Genomic DNA, 20,122 nt, shown 5'->3' with positions numbered 1-20,122 from the left:
GGACAGATGTGAATTCACTGATGAAATCAGAACAGATGCAAGCATGGGAACACCTTTATTAGCTAGGCCCTCCAGACAGGGGTAGGCTTTCTGAAGGAGTGGAAAGCATCACAGGTAGAGACCTTCTGGGCTTCCTTCTTTCTTGCGGTACAGGACATTTTCTTTGGACTTGCGGAAGTCCTCGCTTGTCACCTTCATGCGTCTCTCACGTAGTGCCATCAGGCCTGCTTCAGTGCAGATAGCCTGCATAGAACAATGCACAAACCGTGACCACCAATAAAGGCAAAAGCACAGGCCACATCATCCCAATCAAATGTAGAAATTTAATAACAGTGAGTAGCCCATGTTGACTATGCCAACTGCCTTTTGTGCATATCTGAGCAACTTGTAAATGTCTACGCAACAAATGCAAATGTATCCATGAAAAGGAACCAAGTGCTTTAGGATGCAATGAAAGCTCCAGTGGTGAAAATTTCAGGCTGATGATTGCTGCAATCCTCAAGCTATTCAATGTGCGCTAGTGTGAGCCTTAATAATGAATAAAATGTGCCAGTTGTAAAAACACACCAATGCTTTTGGTTGCAATCAGTCGCTTGCTAGTGTCACACGTGCAATGGTTGTCCTGCACTAGCCAACAACTGTCAATGGTTGTCTAAAAAAAAATGTTCAGATACTAGCTTACTGTCTAGGCTGGTGACATTGTTCAACAAATCAGAACATCAGAACACTAGGTTGCAAAGCTCCAGCATTCCGAAGTAACCTTGGCTATGCCATTGCTAGATATTTACGAGGCGTCGCCGCATTGTCACTAACAAGCTGCCGACTTCTCTGTTTTTTGCTGCTTGAATGGCAGAAATGATCACGGAACAAACACTTTCGCGCTGCATGCAGTCAATTTAGTGCGATTGTGACGTTCGGGAAAGTATGACCAACCAGAGTGGCTGACACTGCCAGACAACTGAGATTTGTCGTTCTGGAACTGAGCGACTGTGCAAACAAACTGTATATTTGACTTGTTTTCTTTCCATTGTGAGGGCTTTCTGACACCCGTGAACCGAAAATAGAAAAGAGAAAGCAGGCTTGTTCTGAACAAGAATGAAATGATGTCACTAGAACACATATTTCTAAAAATTCGGGTATGAAAACATGGAGGTATCTGTCCACAACATAAAAAAACATGCACGCAGATTCCTTCCTTAGGGATTGGGTAGCACATAGATTAGGTCCGATCGAACCGAAAATTTGCAAGCAGCTGCAAAAATATATGCAAGGAATCACAGAAATAACAAGATAAAAACCTAATATTCCTTATGAAAACCTATCACCCTAAATCGACCTGTTCTCGTAACATCTGCTTCACATTCATCTCTCTACTGCCCTCGAGCACCTTTTATTTCATATTTACATCATCGCACGATTAGACGCTTTGAAGTTTAAACCACAATTCCAAGATGATTCTCGGCAGCACCCATGACTAACCTTGATGTCTGCACCCGACAGATCATCCTTGGCAGCTACAAGGTCATCGCAGCAGACGTCACCCGCGAGCGTCATGCGCGCCGTGTGGATCTGGAAGATGCGCCGCCGGGTCCGCTCATCCGGCAGTGGGAACTCGATTTTGCGGTCAATTCGGCCAGGTCGGATCAGAGCCGGGTCAAGGGTCTCGATCCGGTTTGTCGCCATGACCACTTTGACATCGCCGCGCGAGTCGAAGCCGTCCAGCTGGTTCAGCAACTCCAGCATAGTCCGCTGGATTTCCCGCTCCCCGCCCGAGTTGGAGTCGTACCTGAAAAGCCCAGTGTGGAGACATGTATGTGAGGAAAGTTTCGGTACTATACCACTAAATCAAGCATTCCTAAGTGTTCAGAGTATGGTAGGTGGGAAATCTAACATCAGGGATTATGAATACTGGGCCTCGGAACCCCACATGTCTTGGCTCCTGTCCTTACCAGTAAGAAATGCGCACCACAGAGAGCACGCAGATATGCGGCCTCTAAATTCACTGTATCATGACTAACTCTATGAGCAAATGCAGTGCGGCTAAATGGAAAAAGAAAAGGGAGGGGGCAAAAGGGAAGGAACTAAGGTTGAGGCATGTGTGACTGCAGATTCATGGGGAACCCACAAAAACACTCCAAGGAACCCAAAGGCTCTGTGAAACCCAGTCTGGGGGCCCCTGGCCTAAACTATCCAGGTAATTTTTTTTTATTTTATGGGGGGGGGGGGGGGGGGGGGGGGTGCATTCGTTTATGTGTCAGGTGCATTTAGAGAGAGACGCCAGTTTTCTCCGGAAGCAATATCCAAATCTGAACGTGCTGACTACAGTTCGACTCCGCATGAAAAAGAAAATGGAAAAATAATGGTTGCGCATTGAAATGATGACAATACCATGTGTGATGTCAAATGTGACATTAAGGTCAATGTCAAACGTCTGCAGTTTTTACCATACACAATAGGTGGCAAATTAGAATAGCTTTGCACACTGCAACACCACCAAAAGTCACTGCTGAGAAAAATATTTCCATCAACGAACTGATAATCCTGAAATTCAAGCGAAAGCAAACATTTCATGTTAAAAAAAAATGTTTAATTTCTTTAAATTCCTAAGTCTTCGTATACACGCTGGTTAATGATAACATCAAACACAAATGTTGCGAGAAAAAGTGGATCAAGGGCTGGCAAAAAGAGAAAGAGAAAGAGGAGGGATAAAAGTGATCAGGAACGCTGCCTGTATGCTCTGAAAGCAGCCCCCGAGTTCATTTTGCACTCAGTTACGCCGCAGCTACACAGTGGCATTGGCTCATTGCTGGTAGAAGCAAAATGATTGGTGGGACCTTACAGTGCAAGGAAGCCAGTAGCAGAAAACTTGCACTAGTGGTAACAACATCCAGCACGAAGAAAGGTGTGGCCCAGAGATATATGTCCTCACCACACAGTCACATATGCCCAAAGAATGAAAAAAGCAGAGCCAGCAGTGTGGAGAATGGTTGAACAAGCAGCAATGAGCAGGGAGAAGTGATATGAGTGTATCAGATATTCACAGCAGAGTGCTCACTAAAAGAATATCGTAGGTACACAAGCTGACATTATTTTTGGGGTGTTTTAATTTAGGAGCCCCCTCAAGATGCAACATACTAAATGAATCAACGCATGAGGGCCCTAACAAAAACAGAAAAGGAAAAAGACAGCGACTCACCGTTTTGTCCCGACTGCATCAATTTCATCGATGAACACAATGGAGGGTGCATGCTCTTCTGCCACCCTGAACAGCTCTCGAACAAGCTTGGGCCCATCGCCCTGCAGGAAAGAAACCGGACAGAACAAGTCTAAGCCATGCACCAATGACTATGTCCACCTCAACAACGTGTCCAGAAGAAAACAGCAGAACAAAGTCTTCAGAAAGCCCTCACCAACTCCCAAGGCTTACAATCTATACAGCAACAGCACATAAGGGTTCATCCCGTCTCATTACTAATAATGAAAACGTAGGCACAGTACCAGGTACTTCTGAATGAGCTCCGAGCCGACAACACGCAAGAAAGTGGCCGAAGTCTGGTTGGCAACAGCCTTGGCGAGCAGTGTCTTGCCCGTGCCCGGCGGTCCATACAGGATGACGCCCTTGGGCGGCCGGATGCCCATTTCCTCGTAGTACTCGGGGTGCGTCAATGGCAGTTCCACGCTTTCCTTGATCTCCTGCACAGCAAACCAACACAATGTCTGGGATCAGTGAAAAAAGGGTGTGCTCGGAAACAGAACATGGCCCCATCAACTATCAATTAGGAGGTGGTTTCCCAGTAGTAAACTGTTTTGCCTCCGTGACTGCAGGAACCAAGAAGAACCCACTAAAGTACCCTCTTCACATTGTGTCTTTGTGGTAATGGTTCTCTCGTATGTCAGTGCACTTTTTTTTTTTATGCTTCACTACATTACAGCTAGGCACTACAGAGAATTCAGCACTGCAGGTGGCTGCTGCTGAATTACAGCTCCTCGTGTCGCACGTGCCAAGTGCAGCCCAGGTGTGTACATCTGCGGTTGACCGTTATCCATATTATATTTAACCAGAATCTGTCGAAGTCTAAAATGTAGTAGGTGGAGAATCATGCTAACCAGTAACATATTAGTGGGAGAAAAATAGTGTTACTCTATGGGACAGTTTTAATTCCCACAATTTTGAACTTATGAAATGGAAAACCGTATGAACTTGTGACACATCAATGGGGCTTCATTCTATTGCTACCACCTGCTTTTACAAATGAACTGCAATGAGTGAAGACAATCTTTTTGATTGGCATGACTCTGAAACTAGGCTATAAACTGTGTTCGCAGTCTCCCTTTGTTCTTGACATGACAAGTTTGAGTAAAATTGTTTTCCATGAATTTTCTATGTATAAGTGTGACTTTATTAGAAATAAAAGTGCTTTTGCTGCTGGACAAATCTCAACGCGGCCGGAAAAAGCTGTAGAAACCATTTTTACTAAAACAAAAAAGTGTATGGAGCTGTCATATTTTGTCCCTTTAAATCAGAGAAAGCGTACGATTAATTGACTGATGAATATAACAAGTGTGTTGCAATTCGTTCAAAATATAGTGACACTTGGGAGTAAGTTTAGCCAGTAATTATAAATCTGCATTATAAAAATTTGAGTCCTTTGTTATTAAATGGCACGAAAGGCAAACTAAAATTACAGATGGTGAAGGCGGCAGCTTTTTTTTTTTTTCCTCTGAAAATTGCAGCATTATTATTGAAGGTATTTAATGATTCAAATTCATGTGCACATAGAGCCAGCACAAATAAGGTGGCAGATAGAGCACTTACTCAAGTATACTGGTCACTCATTTCCTCCTCCTTCTCCACCTCATTAAGCATTCAGAGAACTGGCACCACAAAAACAGTACGGATGAAGTAGCCTGGAGGCGTTAAGAAGAAGCTGCTTTCAGCTTCATTCCGGCAGTATTTTTTTTTTCATGTCATAATGGACCAGCTAGCCCAACAAAAAGTTTTGATTCAGAGAACTGCTTTCTCTGCCATTTTCTTCGTCTCATGCACTGCCAAGCCTAACCTGGATCTGCTGATCGAGGCCTCCAATGTCCGCGTAAGTCTCCTGAGGGGCCTTCTCGAGCTTCATGACAGCCACCATGGGGTCAGCATCATCTGAGAGCACGCCCACCACTGCGTGCACCTTGTGGTTCAGCAGCACAGAGCAACCCGGCTCCAGTTGGTCCTGCAGTAAAGTTCACTCTCTTGCTTAATCATTCATTTAAAATTACTCCTGTAGAACTTACTCCCAAAAAGGGAGCATTTTCTACTCTCTTACTACAAAGAGCAGAAGAACCACTGATAAGAGAACTAGCATCCAGGCTGAAAGACTGATGCCAACTAGAAACAGCAGCATCTGGATAACACACAACAAGGCTAGTACATAAATGTTTCAAACAGCAGAAATGAAAATGAGTAGGTTCAAAGGGAGAACAGTTATGTGAAACTCTGAGGTAAATAAACAAGACATTTCGAAAGCCAGTTTACTGAAAGCAAATGCTAGGACACAAGCCAGATGAATGACAATTATGGCTAGCTTTTATGTACTTGGGAGAACAGAGACCAGAAAGAGGAGGGGAGCAGGCTGACAAAGACCACAAACATACAAAGAGCAAATGCCCACATGTGCCTATAAAGAGGTTATTTGTAGTCTATTCTAGTTTGTTTCCAGTGACCAGATGGCAGCCACAGGGAGTATTAAATCACACATATGAACTAAGGTGAGCTGCCTTTGTTCTTGCGGTCAACTATTCTCATCTTAGAGCTGCCATACTGCATCGTAGAAAGCCCTGGAGGATTTAGGCCTATCAAAACCTAGCTAATTAAAGCATTACTATTAACATAAACAATTCCACAAAAAAAAAAAAAAAAGAGCACATGCCATTTCTGTACAGCAAAAATACAGCATCACGTATTAAAAGCAGACTGCAAAAAATTGATAAAAAGATTTCAGGGAAAAATCGATGCGTGGCCCTCTTCGCTACCACAACACTGACCTTGTCAACGAAAGATAGCATGCTGACGTAGTGTTCGCTGCCTACTGAGGTCGACACGATGGCATGGCTGTCATCTATGATCTCTTCCAGGGTGCCCACAGACATTGGGCTGCCTCGTAGGTCGTCCACCTGTAAAGAAAAGACACTAACATAAGGCGAAGTGCCAGAAACTAAGTTCTCTTCACTTGCTCTGCATGTGTGAGTACTTAGTGCTTGCAAAAATTAAGCTAGTGATGGTCTTTGAGAGCTTCTTGTCAAAGCCATAAGTTCTAGAGAGCCAAAAAGAGGTGTTTGAGAGAAACTATGGTTGCATACAATCTGCCGCAAGGAATGCACAGTGCAGAGAAGACGTGTAAAAAAATTCCTGACCTTAGAGCGTTCCTCCTCGTGCTTCTCTTCCTGTGGCTTGAGGCGTTCCTGGTTGCGCAGAAACTCGTCCTCCAGCAGTAGGTAGTCCTTGATGCGCTCCAGTTTCAGCAGCTTCAGCCGGCACCGGGTGTGTGGAGTCACTGTATGAATATGCCACTTACGTTAACTGCTGCGATTCGGAAGCACATCGAAAGCTACCAGTGACACTGTCCAAGGGCTGACACATTAGACAAACTACTAGTTTGATACAGTGGTTCCCCCCCGCCCCATATTAATTACACTGAATCTGAGCTACCTGCACATGCATACTATAACAGCATCAGACTGGTTAGCAGTGCAGAAAAGAAATAATGTATGGAGACTAGAGACATTGCTCAAATAGCCTTCGAAAACCAATGGCGGACAGCAACGGGCTGTCTAACTTTACACAAACACATGTGCGATAAGATTCTCAAAAATGTTAACTACTTTTGAAAGGTGGAAAGTTAGACAGTAACTTTAGGCCATCAGCTTTAAAACTGGCTGGAGATGAAGTAGTGGTATCCTATCATTTCTGCACATCAACCACAGCAAAGGCAATGTAGCGGTCGGAGTACAGCTATCACTCTTCGCAGCCAAGCAATACAGGCCCTAATACCCGCCGATGCAACATCAGTACAGGCTTCAAAACTCACCGGTCGGAAGCTTGCTCGCTGCCTCTGGTCCCCTGGTACGCTTCTTGCGCTTGCCCACACGGCTTGGTATGGGTGGCTCATACTTGCGCTTCTTGTCCTGAGACCATGCGGAAGCTTCAAGTCAGGTTGCACTAGTATAGTCACTAGTAAAGATGCTCACAATAACACACCCAAAGGTGTCGAGGTATACTAGCAGAACTTGTCAATGCACCTTAATCTGCACTCCAAGACACAGAGTTTTTGGTTGCACGGCTCTTTTGAAATGTGCGTAAGAAATTAGTGTATACATAAATCCCCACAATTTGCCTTTTCCCTGTAAAACTTATAGATGCATTCCTTCCCCCTTTGTTGTTTTAGATTCAACTGCCAAACAATGTCCATGAAGTCCAAGTTCAGTTCAGGTTATGCAAGGTATCAAATATAGTAATATAATAGTTGTTTCATCACTCCAATTTACAGCTCTGATGCTAAAATGTTCTGAGTGCCAGGATGTTTCGCATGACGAACTGAACCTAAATGCAATCATTCACCCGTTTCAACTAAAATGGAACACAAGAAAACAAATTAAACTGACAAATTATTAACTGGGTGTAGACAAATGTAGGTTAGTGTGTTACACACAATCTAAAGGAAGCGTGGAATCAGAAATTCCCTATCTTTAATTCAAGAAGTTTATCAGTGAATTGGTTGGTCACCTAACTTAATACAATTATTTTATTAAGGCTTCTAAATACTCTACACGCTATGAATGAGGCAAAACACAAGGTGCCTTTATACTGTGTGATATCAGCGTATGTTAAAGAACCCCAAGGTGGTCGAAATTATCCCAAGCCCCCCGCTATGGCGTCCCTCATTGCTCTCGTCTCTTTGGGACGTTGAATCCCAGATACTATTCAGGCTGGCGAGTCGTCTTTCCGCACTACGGTTCGCTCCGCCTCAATTCTGAGGCGGCAGTCATATTAAGGAAATCTTAAGGCGAGAGTATATCGTGTAAAGCACCATACTACCTTATCGTCTTTCTTGTCACCGCCGGATCCACCTCCGCCACCGCCACCCTGAGACTGATTTTGGCCCTGTCAAGTGAACCATACACAAAGGTGAATACAGGAACACGAAATGCACAACAGCCTACGTCAAGGCGAACGCTTTCTCTATAAGTGCCTAAATTAAACTTTCCTCACTACTCTGCAGATGCTGACGAAGAGAACAATTCTTCTGAAGAATTTATTATTAGTAAAACGAATTTGTGTTTAGTCACTGCTCGGAACCGTAGACAGCGACGATGAACCGACAAGTTTTCGCCTTTCATAAGATTTACATCGTAAGCATCTGCAGAGAATCGGCTTGTATACGCACAAATTATACCACTAAGTTATCCCCAGATCATTTAAAGCGCTAGTAGGAGTTTACAATTATACCATTTCGACAACGCCAGAAAATCACGATGACTTGCTCACCATTTCGGCGACAGAAGATTGATGCCAGTGGCGATGGCCAGATTTTGCAACACAAGAACACAAGCTCAAGCTTTGCAAGTTATCTAATAAAATTCTCAAATTGATAACTAACCTACATTAATGACTGTTCATAACTTGGTTGCATTAAAAAATCTAAAAAGCTTCTATTTTTGCAGTTTCAGTTCTGGTTTCAAGAAAGTAGTAATTTAAGGCTTTTAATTGTTTCTTTTTAAAAATAGAAAGAAGTGATTGACGCTGCTGTCACAAACACCAGTGCTGCTCACGGATCAAATGCCTCATCTAAAGAACGCGACGTGAGCTCATTTATTTTATGCTGAATCAGGCCGATGAGGTAGGCGAGCTGGTTCATGCTCATTTGAGAGGCGGAAAGTATCGCAAGGAAAGCGTTAAGGGCGTTAAGCATAGCGCTATATTAACCGAAGGTTTATCTCAATCTATGTTCAGCTATGCATTTCTTCTCTTCACTGTTTTGAATTGTGCGCAGTTGGTACGCCGTATCGCGTTTTGCATTTGCAAAACACTGCGACCATTGGAGCAGAAATTGTCGCTCGAGCTATGTTACGCAACAGCCTGATACAAAACGTCTGGTAAAGCGACATGATAGTCCAGCTCTTGAAGGCCAAGGCACATTGGTGACTTGCGAAACCAGCACTGTCAATAGAATTACAGTATTTTTCTTTCTCAGGTCACACTGCCTTGGAGGCCCGAACGCTGCAACGCCTCATTGGCTTCGTCTTCAGAGCATGCCAATTCAATCCAATCCACAACACCAATTAGCCGTGCCATCATCTGCCGCCGCCGGGAAAGCTGCTCGCACTCGCCAGCAGTCACTCAGCGGCTGCGACATCGGCGGTTTGGCGGCGGCGTAGAGCAGCTCGAAGTCGGTCCCGAAAACTCAACCACAATCATGGCCACGCAGACCAAAGGCCGATTTCCGTGAGTAGAAACACGGCACGCGCGCACGGTGTGACGCACGCGCACTACTTACGACCGCGCGCGCGCGTACAGCAGAAGCAGCCGCGCATCGGCACGCACTCCTGTCTCTTGACCGGCGGGCAGCTAGCTGTTGAGGAATTCACTGAAACGTAACCAGCCGTTTAGGCCGGCAGCCAGCGGCTTGGTTATTAGTTCTTTTTCTCTAGGCCGGCTGCGCTAGGCGCTTTGGCGCCCGGATCGTTCATTGGCGAGCGATGAACCGGGATGTCACGACCTTCGCTGCCTATCAATTGAGTGGCTCTTTACGACAGCAAGCTGATAAAAAATGTGAGGAGAGATTGTGGTGCGGAGGAAAATGCCCGTGCTGCGCCCGCGTGATTTCACTTTCGCCCGCTTCTCGTCACCTTTGCTTGTCAACGCTAGTCCGGACTCTCACTACGAAATTCGCGCGTACCAGCCAGCAGAACAAGTTGCACTTCGCGTCGCGGTGTGATTGACCTGAAGCGCTAGCCTTAACCTTGAATAAAATCACTTTCTCCTCGTCCTTGGCACATGTTCAATGCTGTGCTGATGAACATGAAGCGCTCTCATTAGCAAAGGAAGAAACACTTGCTGAATATTGATTAATTAACGCACCTGCTCTCTCTATTTTATTTTTTGCAGACTCATACCCAAAATAGTCAATGGCGGCATTGCAGGAATCATTGGTGTCACTTGTGTCTTTCCCATTGACTTGGTCAAAACGAGACTTCAGAACCAGCAGATTGGGCCAAATGGAGAGCGTATGTACCGCTCCATGTAAGTAATGCTGCTCTGCTAGGCCATATGCTTGTATGGGCCAAATGAACAGCTTGTTCCCACTTTCCACAGGCTCGACTGCTTTCGAAAGACCTATGCAGCAGAGGGCTTCTTTGGCATGTACAGAGGTAAGAACATGATTCTGCAGGAACATAATGCAGCATAGGATGCTGGGGGTTTCTTGAAATACAGAAACCTGTTCCTATCTGAACTTTGCAAAAGAAATGGGCCATGTAGAAGGGGCACGAAAACATTGTTTACAAAAGGCAATGCACCAAAGAGAAAAACATAATTTATTATAAGGGACAAAAATTCCTAGGACACGCAATGGCTACCAAAGCACATAGCTTTCTTATTGACAGCAGTTTAGGCCATTCTGGTGAGCTTGAAAAGTGGATTGAAATCAACTTGTATGTGCTAGAGAAATCAGGCGATTATTGGTCACGTTGCACTTACAGGCCAATATCGCAAGAACATCTTATAGACAATTCTGTCTGTGATAGTATGAGTTAACAGTAGTCATTTTGTTGAATTATGCGGATGTGGACCTAATTCTCTTGTGTGCGCTAGAGAAATCAGGTGATTGTTGGTTCACATTGCATTCACTGGCCAATATTGTGAGGTAGGCACCGTAGAGGCTTTTGTCTGTGCTACAAGTTAACAATAGTCAGTTTGTTGAATTATACGGGATTGGAATTAGTGAGCCCCAGGTTAGTGTTTTTCATACTGAAGAGACCAAAAAATAGGTTTGAGTAATTGAAAGTTCAAATTTAGTGAATGTGAATCAACGAAAGATGGCTGTAATACCGGTGCATATTTGTGCACGTTGGTGCAGAGGATATGCCAGCCATTGACCGGGGTGCAATATATAAAAATTGAAATATCTGCAGGAGATTATAGGCTGCTCTAACTAGTGGATAGTATTTCAGTGTGTGTAGTACTCCGAATGCATGCAGACATAAAAGCAGAATTCTGGGATACAGGAAGCTTGAATAATGTCATGCATGGACAAGATATTCTGTCCAAAAGAGCTTCTACAAAAAATAGTGTCCTCTGGCCATGCAGGTTCAGCAGTCAACATCTTGTTGATTACGCCAGAGAAAGCCATCAAGCTTGCAGCCAACGATTGGTTTCGTCATGGCCTGTCGTCATCTAGTGGGTACGTGTGATCATAAATTGTTGCAGTTAACATCCCAAACTAACATGTGCGTTATGAGGGATGTCGTGGGTGGCAGGGAGCTCCGGATTAATTTAGAAAAGAGGGGTGGGGGGCACTGATGTCTCACAACAAATGGCCATTTTTTTTTTTTTATATCACCTCCATTCAAGTGCAGCCATCAAATCTGAGATTGACGTGTTAGCTTAAATGTAGTGCTCTGAACAGAAGGTTGGTTATCACAGAAATGGTGAAGAATCTGCTCAGACTAAAGTAAAATGTGAGTTATGTATTGCGTCTATCAAGCATTGGCACAAGCAGTGTAGTTACAGGAAACAAGGACAAACTGAAGTTGGCAAAGGTGTTGTTTCAACTAAAAATGGAACTTTCGTCAGCAAGAGACAGTCAGAAAATGCAACATGCAGGTGTCGCTATCACAGATTGATTTTGAAAGTTAACTGTGATGCCTTGACACGATTTTTCTGACTGATATGCCAGCAGCTAAGCTGTGCTGCTGCTTAACTCAAGACAGTGGTAACGGATTCTCTTTTGAATGGAGACTTCAAGTGGGGAAGAAAGTCACCAAATGCAATTTTCTCGGGAATAAGTCTATGCTTTAATGTCAGACAAACATTGCCATACGCACAAAGAACCATAGAAATGAACAAAAATGGGATGTAGTTGCCTTTTCTGACTCTTTTACGACTCTAAAGAAAAAAAGAAAAGATTACAAATAGGTTTTTCATAACCTGCACCTATTTGTGCCTTTTAACATGCTTCTCCTAGACTACGTCACGTCTTGGTACTACTTCTGAAACTAGTACTAATTCATCTAGATTACTAATTGTTTTTCAAGGTCTGAAGTTCAACGTATTATGTCATCCCGATGCTAAGGTTCCACTGCATGTCCATGTCTGTTTCAGTAAGCTGAGCTTAACACAAGAGATGATTGCTGGTGGAGGGGCAGGCTTCTGTCAGATCATCGTTACCACGCCTATGGAGCTGCTGAAGATTCAGTTACAGGATGCTGGGCGCACAGGTGAGTCTCATATAGTGTACATCATATCTTGAGCATATGAAGACTGTCTCAGGATTCATGAAGCTTGCAAACCTTCAGATGTTCAGTGAACTACTGACAGATATTCACCTGCATATCCTTTTCATGTCCTTTTCATGTCATTGTGCTGATTGAAGAAGCGTTGTTATTTACTGTTCAATTGCATGTATGCTATCTGCATTTATAACGTTGTTACGCAATCAGTATTTGCGGTACTAGGTTAATAAACTAGTTGATGGCATTTTCGATGGTGTAGCAGTATGTGCTGTGAAAAAGGCATAACTGTGCAACTGTCGATTAAAGTATCATGGTTGATGCCATTTAATGCCTCTTAATAGAGGTCGTTGTTGTGCATTTAATTAAAGTACAATTATGCATGCTAAAAATGCAGATGCTGTTAATAAAACCAGTTTATTTACTTATTACAATACGTACAAATTGCCCAGTGGGCATTGGTGTGCGGGGGTACAAAACTAAGGTCGCTCTCTAAAAGCACCACTGTCACATGCAAACACAGTCAAACTTGGTCAAGGAACTCTGTTGCATTCGAATGTATGTGCAGCATAAAAACAAGTGAAGATTTAAGACATGTATTGATGAAAAGCGACACGCAACACACACAAAAATGGGGAAAGGACACATGTTTCACGTTGAGTAATCATCATCATCAGCCTGACTGTACCCACTGCAGGGCGAAGGCCTCTCCCATATTTCTCCAATTAACCTGGTTCTGTGCTAGCTGCATCCACTTGACCCCTACAAACTTGTTAACCTCATCCGCCCACCTAACTTTCTGCCGCCCCCTGCTACACTTTCCTTCCCTTGAAATCCAGTTTGTTACCCTAAGCGACCATCGGTTATCCTCTCTTCGCACTACATCTCCTTGAGTAATACTCTACGTTGAGTAATACTATTCATTAATGGTTTGCAGATGAGATTTAAGATCGATTGGGAAGTCATTTCTTTAAGGTAACTATTTCATTAGGTAGGCTTTTCCATTAGCTTTTTATGTGCGGGAAAAAAAGATGACCCAAACACTATCGGTTGACAAAAAATTTCCTGGATTTTTCCTGGACGATCTGTGAACTCTTTTTAGTGATATCAAAATGCTCACAAGGCTGAAAGTTTCTGTGCCTAGTGATGACTTCATTGACAGAGTATTGGATGTAATTGAAGGACATCTGCATTTACTTTGTGCCATTTACACACCGTGGCTTGGGGAACTTGAGCATCGAATTTATAACTAGTAATGCTTGTAAGCCATTAATGACATCAAAGTGTTCAAGGGGTTAAAGTGCTCAAGTTTCTGCTCTCTGTACTGATATGTTTTTGTCTATAGTATATGTCTTTATGGGTCTTAACTTCTCAATGCGACTGAGGCCTTGGGAGACGTCGTAATGAAGGGCTCTAGATAATTTTGACCACCTCGAATTCTTAAACAGGCACCAACATCACACAGTAAATGTGTGCCTTGTGATACGCCTCCATGAAAATGTGGCCACCATGGCCAAGATTGCATCCGTGTGTCTCGGCTTAGTAGTCGAGCATACTAAGGCTCCGTGGTGGTGCCCTGCACTGATTTACTAACACAGTTTTCACCTCTAACTAAAGGGCACCATTGCTTTATGCTGATTGATATTTTACGACGTATAGAACTTGAGTTTAGAGTTTACACCAAGTGTCGACTGCTTCCTCCAGGTGGTGATGCTAGCAAGCGTCTGTCGGCACGAGCCATTGCACTGCAGTTGGTCCGCGAGCGTGGCCTGGTCGGTCTTTACCGGGGAACAGGGGCTACCATGCTCAGGGATGTCACCTTCTCCGTCATCTACTTCCCGCTTTTTGCCCACCTAAACTCCCTCGGACCGCGGAGGACGGACGGGACGTCAGTCTTCTGGGCTTCGTTCCTGGCTGGATGCGGAGCTGGCTCGGCAGCCGCCTTCCTCGTCAACCCCTGCGATGTCGTCAAGACGCGCCTGCAATTGCTTAGTCGTGCACCAGGGGAGGCTACCTACTCTGGCATTCCCAATGCATTTGTGTGAGTGTTGTGCGCCATCTCTGTTGGCGGTAGTGGTACCTCTACTAGTGGTTTTTGCTGTTAACTTTCATTATTACTGCTGCCATTACCAACATATTGAGACACGGGAGAACCGTTGCTTGCTGAAATTGTAGTTAGTTGGCGGCGTGAATCAGTGGTCTCAAATGCCTGATAAAACTTCCATGGCACGATCGCGCAATATGCAAGTGAAATCATAATAGTAATGCCAGTTTAACTAGCAAGGAAAAAAAAAAGATACATTCGCGGTTATGCTTTCTCAGTAATGTGTTTAATCAGCACAGCTGTTGGGGCTGTTGCAACCTGTGCTTTTACTGCTCACAACAAAGGCCCCCCAACACGTGCGCAGAGTGCGTTCCAGTAGTTCCTCGCTGTCAGTGGTTCTTCTGGTCTCTTGACACCATGGGACTGTCACGTAATTGTAGCATAATAGCCACATAGTGTCACATGACCTTGAGACTATAATGTAATGCGCTACTCCAATGACATCATTCGCACCATAAGTAGTCACTAAGTGCTTGGCTATAAAACAGGGACCACCTGCCTTAAGAGGTTGCTTTTACGACGAATAACACTATGAAATGCAATGCCCTTTCTTCCTCACTCTTTTTTTCTCCCTGTACCAAGTAACAAGCAAGGGCATTTGGTTTAATTAGGCTTACCTCTCTGGCCATCCTGTGTGTCCAAGCCCTCCCTCTTTATCTTTACATGTAACATCCTCAGGTTTGAGATAACAAAGTGAAATCGTGCTTTTTCTTCTAAAATCTCTCTCTTTGAATGTTTATTCAGAGGAAGCCTTGTTTCTGTCTTTATGCTAGGCTTTGCTCACTGCTTTCTGTTCCCTCTGTTTGGTGCAGCCGCATCCTCCGTGAAGAGGGAGTTCGTGCTTTCTTCAAGGGAGCTGGCTGCCGTGTCATAGTGATTGCACCCCTGTTTGGCATCGCCCAAACTGTCTACTTCCTGGGCGTCGCCGAGTACCTGCTAGGAATGCAGAGGTGGGTAGCCAAGGAACAACGTACCCACTGCAGCACTGTTTGCTCTAAGTCATTTGTGAAGAATCGCGGAGGAGGGAATGCAAGGTGATGTGATGGCCTGGTTTAGTTGTCTGTGTTATCTTACACCAAAAGAGTACAACAGTTTTTTGCATTGATTTGTGTTACACTGTTATCATACTACATGCCATGTGGTATTAATGCAAGCGTGGTGGTGTTTGATTCACTAATTGTAAGGCAAAAAAATCAGTAAAATTGGGATAGGGTTGTTACAATATCACGGCCCCAGAAAAGTTTCAAGATAACGTGCGTAAGCCACAACAAGCATTATGTCTTTGACCTGTGCAAACAGTTCTCTGCTGTTGCTCAAGCCCTGGCCACTTAATGCAAGGGGAACTTAATGCAAATGTTAAAACATGTTTGTATTGGTAAGTTGTGGTGTATGTGTGACTCAGCTTTGACAGCCAGGAAACGACAAGTAGTGTTCACACAAGACTTGTAGAGTTGTGACCAACAAGTTGTGGACAGAGACGTTCAGTTCAGTTGTGGACGGAGACACTCAGACACTCACTGATAGCTTCACTCTCAGTGTGTGGTGCTCAACAGCATGCAGTAAACTCTGATGTTGGCGCTACGTTTAGAGAAAATGCTTACTGTAGACACCGATAATAGTAGTCAAGAAACACACAATGTATTGACCTGCATTATAGTACTTCAAACTTATGTCACCATTTATTATTCTGAGAATCGAGGATAGGCTCAAAGCTTGCATTCCAAAGAATGGCTTACCACTACTGATGTCCACACTTTGCGGATTGCTGACTATCCGGTACCACTTCAACGCCTCTGTGAACTCGACATAACCACACAATAGCTGTATTTCCTCCCGACTTGTGTGGGAATGCTAGCGATAAGCTTGCTGTATAATAGTAATAAAAATTTTTTTTCTTTCTTCCAGAGCCAAGACAGCCTAGTCTGGACAATGAAACTCACGCCGACAACAAACCTAACAAAAAAACCGCATGGGCTTTCGAACGAAGACGACTCCTCTACAAACCCCACTCCGTACTCCCTTCACCACTATGCAGCTCGAGTTTGCCTGAACCGATTTAAACAAAGTGTGGCTCTGTCTGCTTCCAGCACAGCAGCAGGAGATGGCACTGGTAAAATACATCCAGGTTAGAAAAACAACTGTCACTATACAAGCTCGTTGGTATAACATTTCCAGTATTATGACTAGTTGCGAACAGCGCTCGGCTGTTGTAATGTAAACGCGTCCACTGTTAAAACACGGCTATTTAGCGTACATCTATTGTTGCAAAAATGCTATGAAAGGCAAAAGGGGGAGCTGGGGGGTTATACAAAAACCTTCCCCAAATGCGGCATCTCCGTGAAGTTAAGCATGTTAACTTTCTCATAGCTTATGTAGGGGCCTAATTTGTACCGCCTTACTAGTAGAATGGCAGCTGGTGAAATTTGGGACATAGCTATCTTAATGATCCTTGCCTCAGCAATTTACGCTTAAGGAAATCTCCTGCATCCTTGGAAGCGGGCAAAGCTATACTTGTGGTAATGAGTGTGGCAAAAACAAACTATCTCCATCACACGCAGTTGCTCCCCGAAACAAGAATGGACGTTGTCACTCAAGCACGTCACTTCCTATTGGCACGGGACAACAACAACAGCAAAGTGTTTGGACCGTGGACATTGAGACCCATCTTCGAAGCCAGCGCTGCCTGCCTCTTTGTTGTGATGTTCTGTATTACCAAGTTATTGTTGACCCGCCACTAGGATCTATGCTACATTGTGTCTAGTACAGTTCTTGCGCTTTTATGACGTTTTTTTTTTCCTTGTTTAATGCGAGGATAGTAGTAAGGAATGTTGCCTTTGCGGGTGCGATATGTTTGCTAGCTGTTTTCAGGTGAAGTCAGTGAGTGCTCGAATGGCAGAACTTTTCCGAATGCACCAGGGTTATACCAAATGAGCAAAGCATGTATGTTCCGCAAATGCCGGGTTATATGTTTGGAGCCAAGTGTTTTGCACAATGTGATCAGCATATTGTGCGATGCCCGAAAGTTTTGAAGTGGGTGCACATTATCAAGTTGCTACACAAGTTTCTACTTTTGCTAGCAGTATGCTGCCGTAGAGAAACTTCTGCCAAATGTAGCATTTGTAACCAAACATTTATGGGCAGAACACATTTTTCTTTACTCATTCCCTCAGTTGGAAACGCTATCTTATCTTATTTGCATGGGGTAAATACTACCTGCCTGCAAAATACTATTTCTACTTAGCGAGACACAAAGGGGAAGGCCTTTTGCAGAGAACATGTAAACATTTTGTTTTTAAGAATATTTGCATGAAGCCAGATTTCCAACTGACCGTGGTGCTTTTGCACCATTGTGGTCTATATATACATTTCCTTTTGTAGGTTCTTGTACAGTTGATGTATTTGGGAAACTTTACACAGTGAACTACTGCAAATGGTGACAGCCCTATTGCTTCCTATATTTTTGAGCAGTGCTTTGTTGCGTTGACCAAAAAGTAAAACCTCTCTTTTACATGTTGTTCTTGTTAAGCCTCAAAAGCAAACCTACCTATAGTATTTTCCGGTTTATAAGATGCACCTGTGTATAAGACGCACGCCTCATATTTTGAGAATTTCAACAAAAAAAAATAATACGCACACTTGTATAAGATGCACTTCAATTTATTCAGGTGAGGGCAATAGAACTTGACTATATATGCTTGCTCGACCATCGTGTGTTATGTGCCTCAAAGAAAATTTGTTACGTGCACATGCGAATGATAGAAAAAAATCAAAACAATACTTAAGCACGAAAAAGCTCTTGCTCACTGAGAGCAGGAATTGTATGATTACTCAAAACCTTGAAAGGCTTCATCTTGGTATGTGGTCGCCGATTTCTTGCTACAGTGCCCAGGTGTCCTCTTTGCGCTCATAATCACTGTACTGACGTCGCTGCGCGCGGGCACTCTGACGCACGCGGCAAAACACACGCAGGAATGAGAAAACACACATGCGATAGCCACCAACTGGAAAAAAAAGTCGGCCTGGCTTGTCTTGGCAGCGTGTAAAGGGCGAGGAGCATGAATGTCGCCACACCTTTTGGCATTCTGCCAGTGAGACGCTGTGCAATTCTAGAACACTATAACGACTGTAAATATTGTAATCACAGGAGTCTCTACCTTTATCGTCTCGCAATAAATTTCGCCTATGAACATTGTGGAAAACGAAAACACAAAGTGCATATAAGACTCACCATTGTGTAGGACGCACTACCGAAGATTTTGTCAGAAAACCACGTCTTATACACTGGAAAATATGGTACGTAGAAAACTTGCTTGTTTACATTGACAGTGAATGCACTAAGCGGTTGGTGGGAACGTTCCTCTTATTTCAGCAGCTTTTTCTTTTCTCATTTACGACGGTTCTAGTGCTTTGCAATTGTGCAAAGGAAGCCTTAACACAGGGGATGAAATAAAACTATATTCCTGTTACCAGTTTGTTGTTTTTTTTTTTGTGTGTCATATGTGCCATTGGTTTCATTTAGGGTGCGCAATCAAGAATTTTCCAAGCCAAATTGAATGTGAATAATGGAGCGAAATAATTCGAACGCAGAGTAAATAGCAATATAACCGAACCAAACAGTACTAAACAGTCAATCCCGCATATATCGAATTATTGCTTATATCAAAGTGTAAGAATAACCATTGAAAATTGCATGAAAGTGTAGGAGTTGTGTTTGCGTTTACCATACTCCCGTTTAGCAGAATTTGATATATCGACCTGGGGCCATGCCCCTGCAAGGTGCGTTTTTCCTAATGGCGTCCCTGCGATATGCACGAAGCCGGCTGCCAAGCCTTGGGCACCTGCTGGCTGCCCTAACGCTGTAAAATCGCTATGACGAAGTGAACTTCCAGTGTGAATCAAAGTGCCCTTCAGTCTGACGTGCTTGTTTGCAATGCGAACACTGGGAAGACCGGAGTTCGGTTTCCCTGGTTGTTTTGCGGTAAAGCCAGCCTCGCTGACTGACAAGGCTTGCGGCGGATCGCGCGTGGCCTGCCTTGCTGCTGCTAGACGAAGAAATCGACTGTACCCTAAGTTAATACATTTATTATTTCGTTTATAGAGTGCCAGTAACATTGACATTTTAGGAACAGCGGCTCTTTCCATAACACCATCCGCAGCAGCGTTGAGGTGAATCTCAAACCCGAACGGCACATGTGCCACGCGGTGCGAGAAGCAAGAAGTAGCAGCGCGAGATCTGAAGCTCCCGTCTGTACACACCAAACATTCGGAGCGCGCGTTCGCGTCCATGGAGCGGCACGCAAGATAGATGGGATGGGCCTTTTGGCACGTGGAGGCGCACCCTTCTTTTTTGACACGAGGCGACGCTCGGCGCGAGGATCGCCGCACCTGCGACTAAAGCCCCTCCATGACGTTTTCTGCGCCAGCCAACAATACAGGGGCTTTACTGACGGCGAGCGGTGGCCTGCTATTATGCCGGTGGGCAGCAGATCGCAGGAAGCGTGCCGCAAGCGTGGGTACACCATA

General features: G+C 44.2%; 2 protein-coding genes across 2 annotated transcripts; one reads left to right on the top strand and one right to left on the bottom strand.

Moving 5' to 3' along the window:
- Positions 1-36: 36 nt before the first annotated feature.
- Positions 37-8,606, bottom strand: Rpt2 (26S proteasome regulatory subunit Rpt2). Its single transcript, XM_084583807.1, has 10 exons — positions 8,534-8,606; positions 8,084-8,149; positions 7,077-7,173; positions 6,403-6,542; positions 6,034-6,162; positions 5,061-5,222; positions 3,499-3,693; positions 3,197-3,297; positions 1,480-1,786; positions 37-243 (listed from the first exon to the last, which is right to left on the bottom strand). Exons 1-10 carry the CDS (start codon positions 8,534-8,536, stop codon positions 109-111), a joined length of 1,335 nt encoding a protein of 444 aa, XP_084439933.1. The 5' UTR covers positions 8,537-8,606; the 3' UTR covers positions 37-108.
- A 695-nt stretch (positions 8,607-9,301) lies between these two features.
- LOC146173184 (mitochondrial glutamate carrier 1-like) lies at positions 9,302-19,068 on the top strand. The gene is made up of 8 exons (XM_084583808.1): positions 9,302-9,490; positions 10,154-10,288; positions 10,361-10,416; positions 11,354-11,447; positions 12,368-12,483; positions 14,200-14,536; positions 15,412-15,549; positions 16,505-19,068. Exons 1-8 carry the CDS (start codon positions 9,462-9,464, stop codon positions 16,518-16,520), a joined length of 921 nt encoding a protein of 306 aa, XP_084439934.1. The 5' UTR covers positions 9,302-9,461; the 3' UTR covers positions 16,521-19,068.
- Positions 19,069-20,122: the final 1,054 nt, after the last annotated feature.

Source organism: Amblyomma maculatum, chromosome 11, assembly GCF_055883805.1.
Source record: "Amblyomma maculatum isolate TAMU_Amacu chromosome 11, ASM5588380v1, whole genome shotgun sequence".
NCBI classification, from domain to species: Eukaryota; Metazoa; Arthropoda; class Arachnida; order Ixodida; family Ixodidae; genus Amblyomma; species Amblyomma maculatum.
Note: the sequence above shows the minus strand (reverse complement) of the source record. Positions and strands in the feature narration are given on the sequence as shown.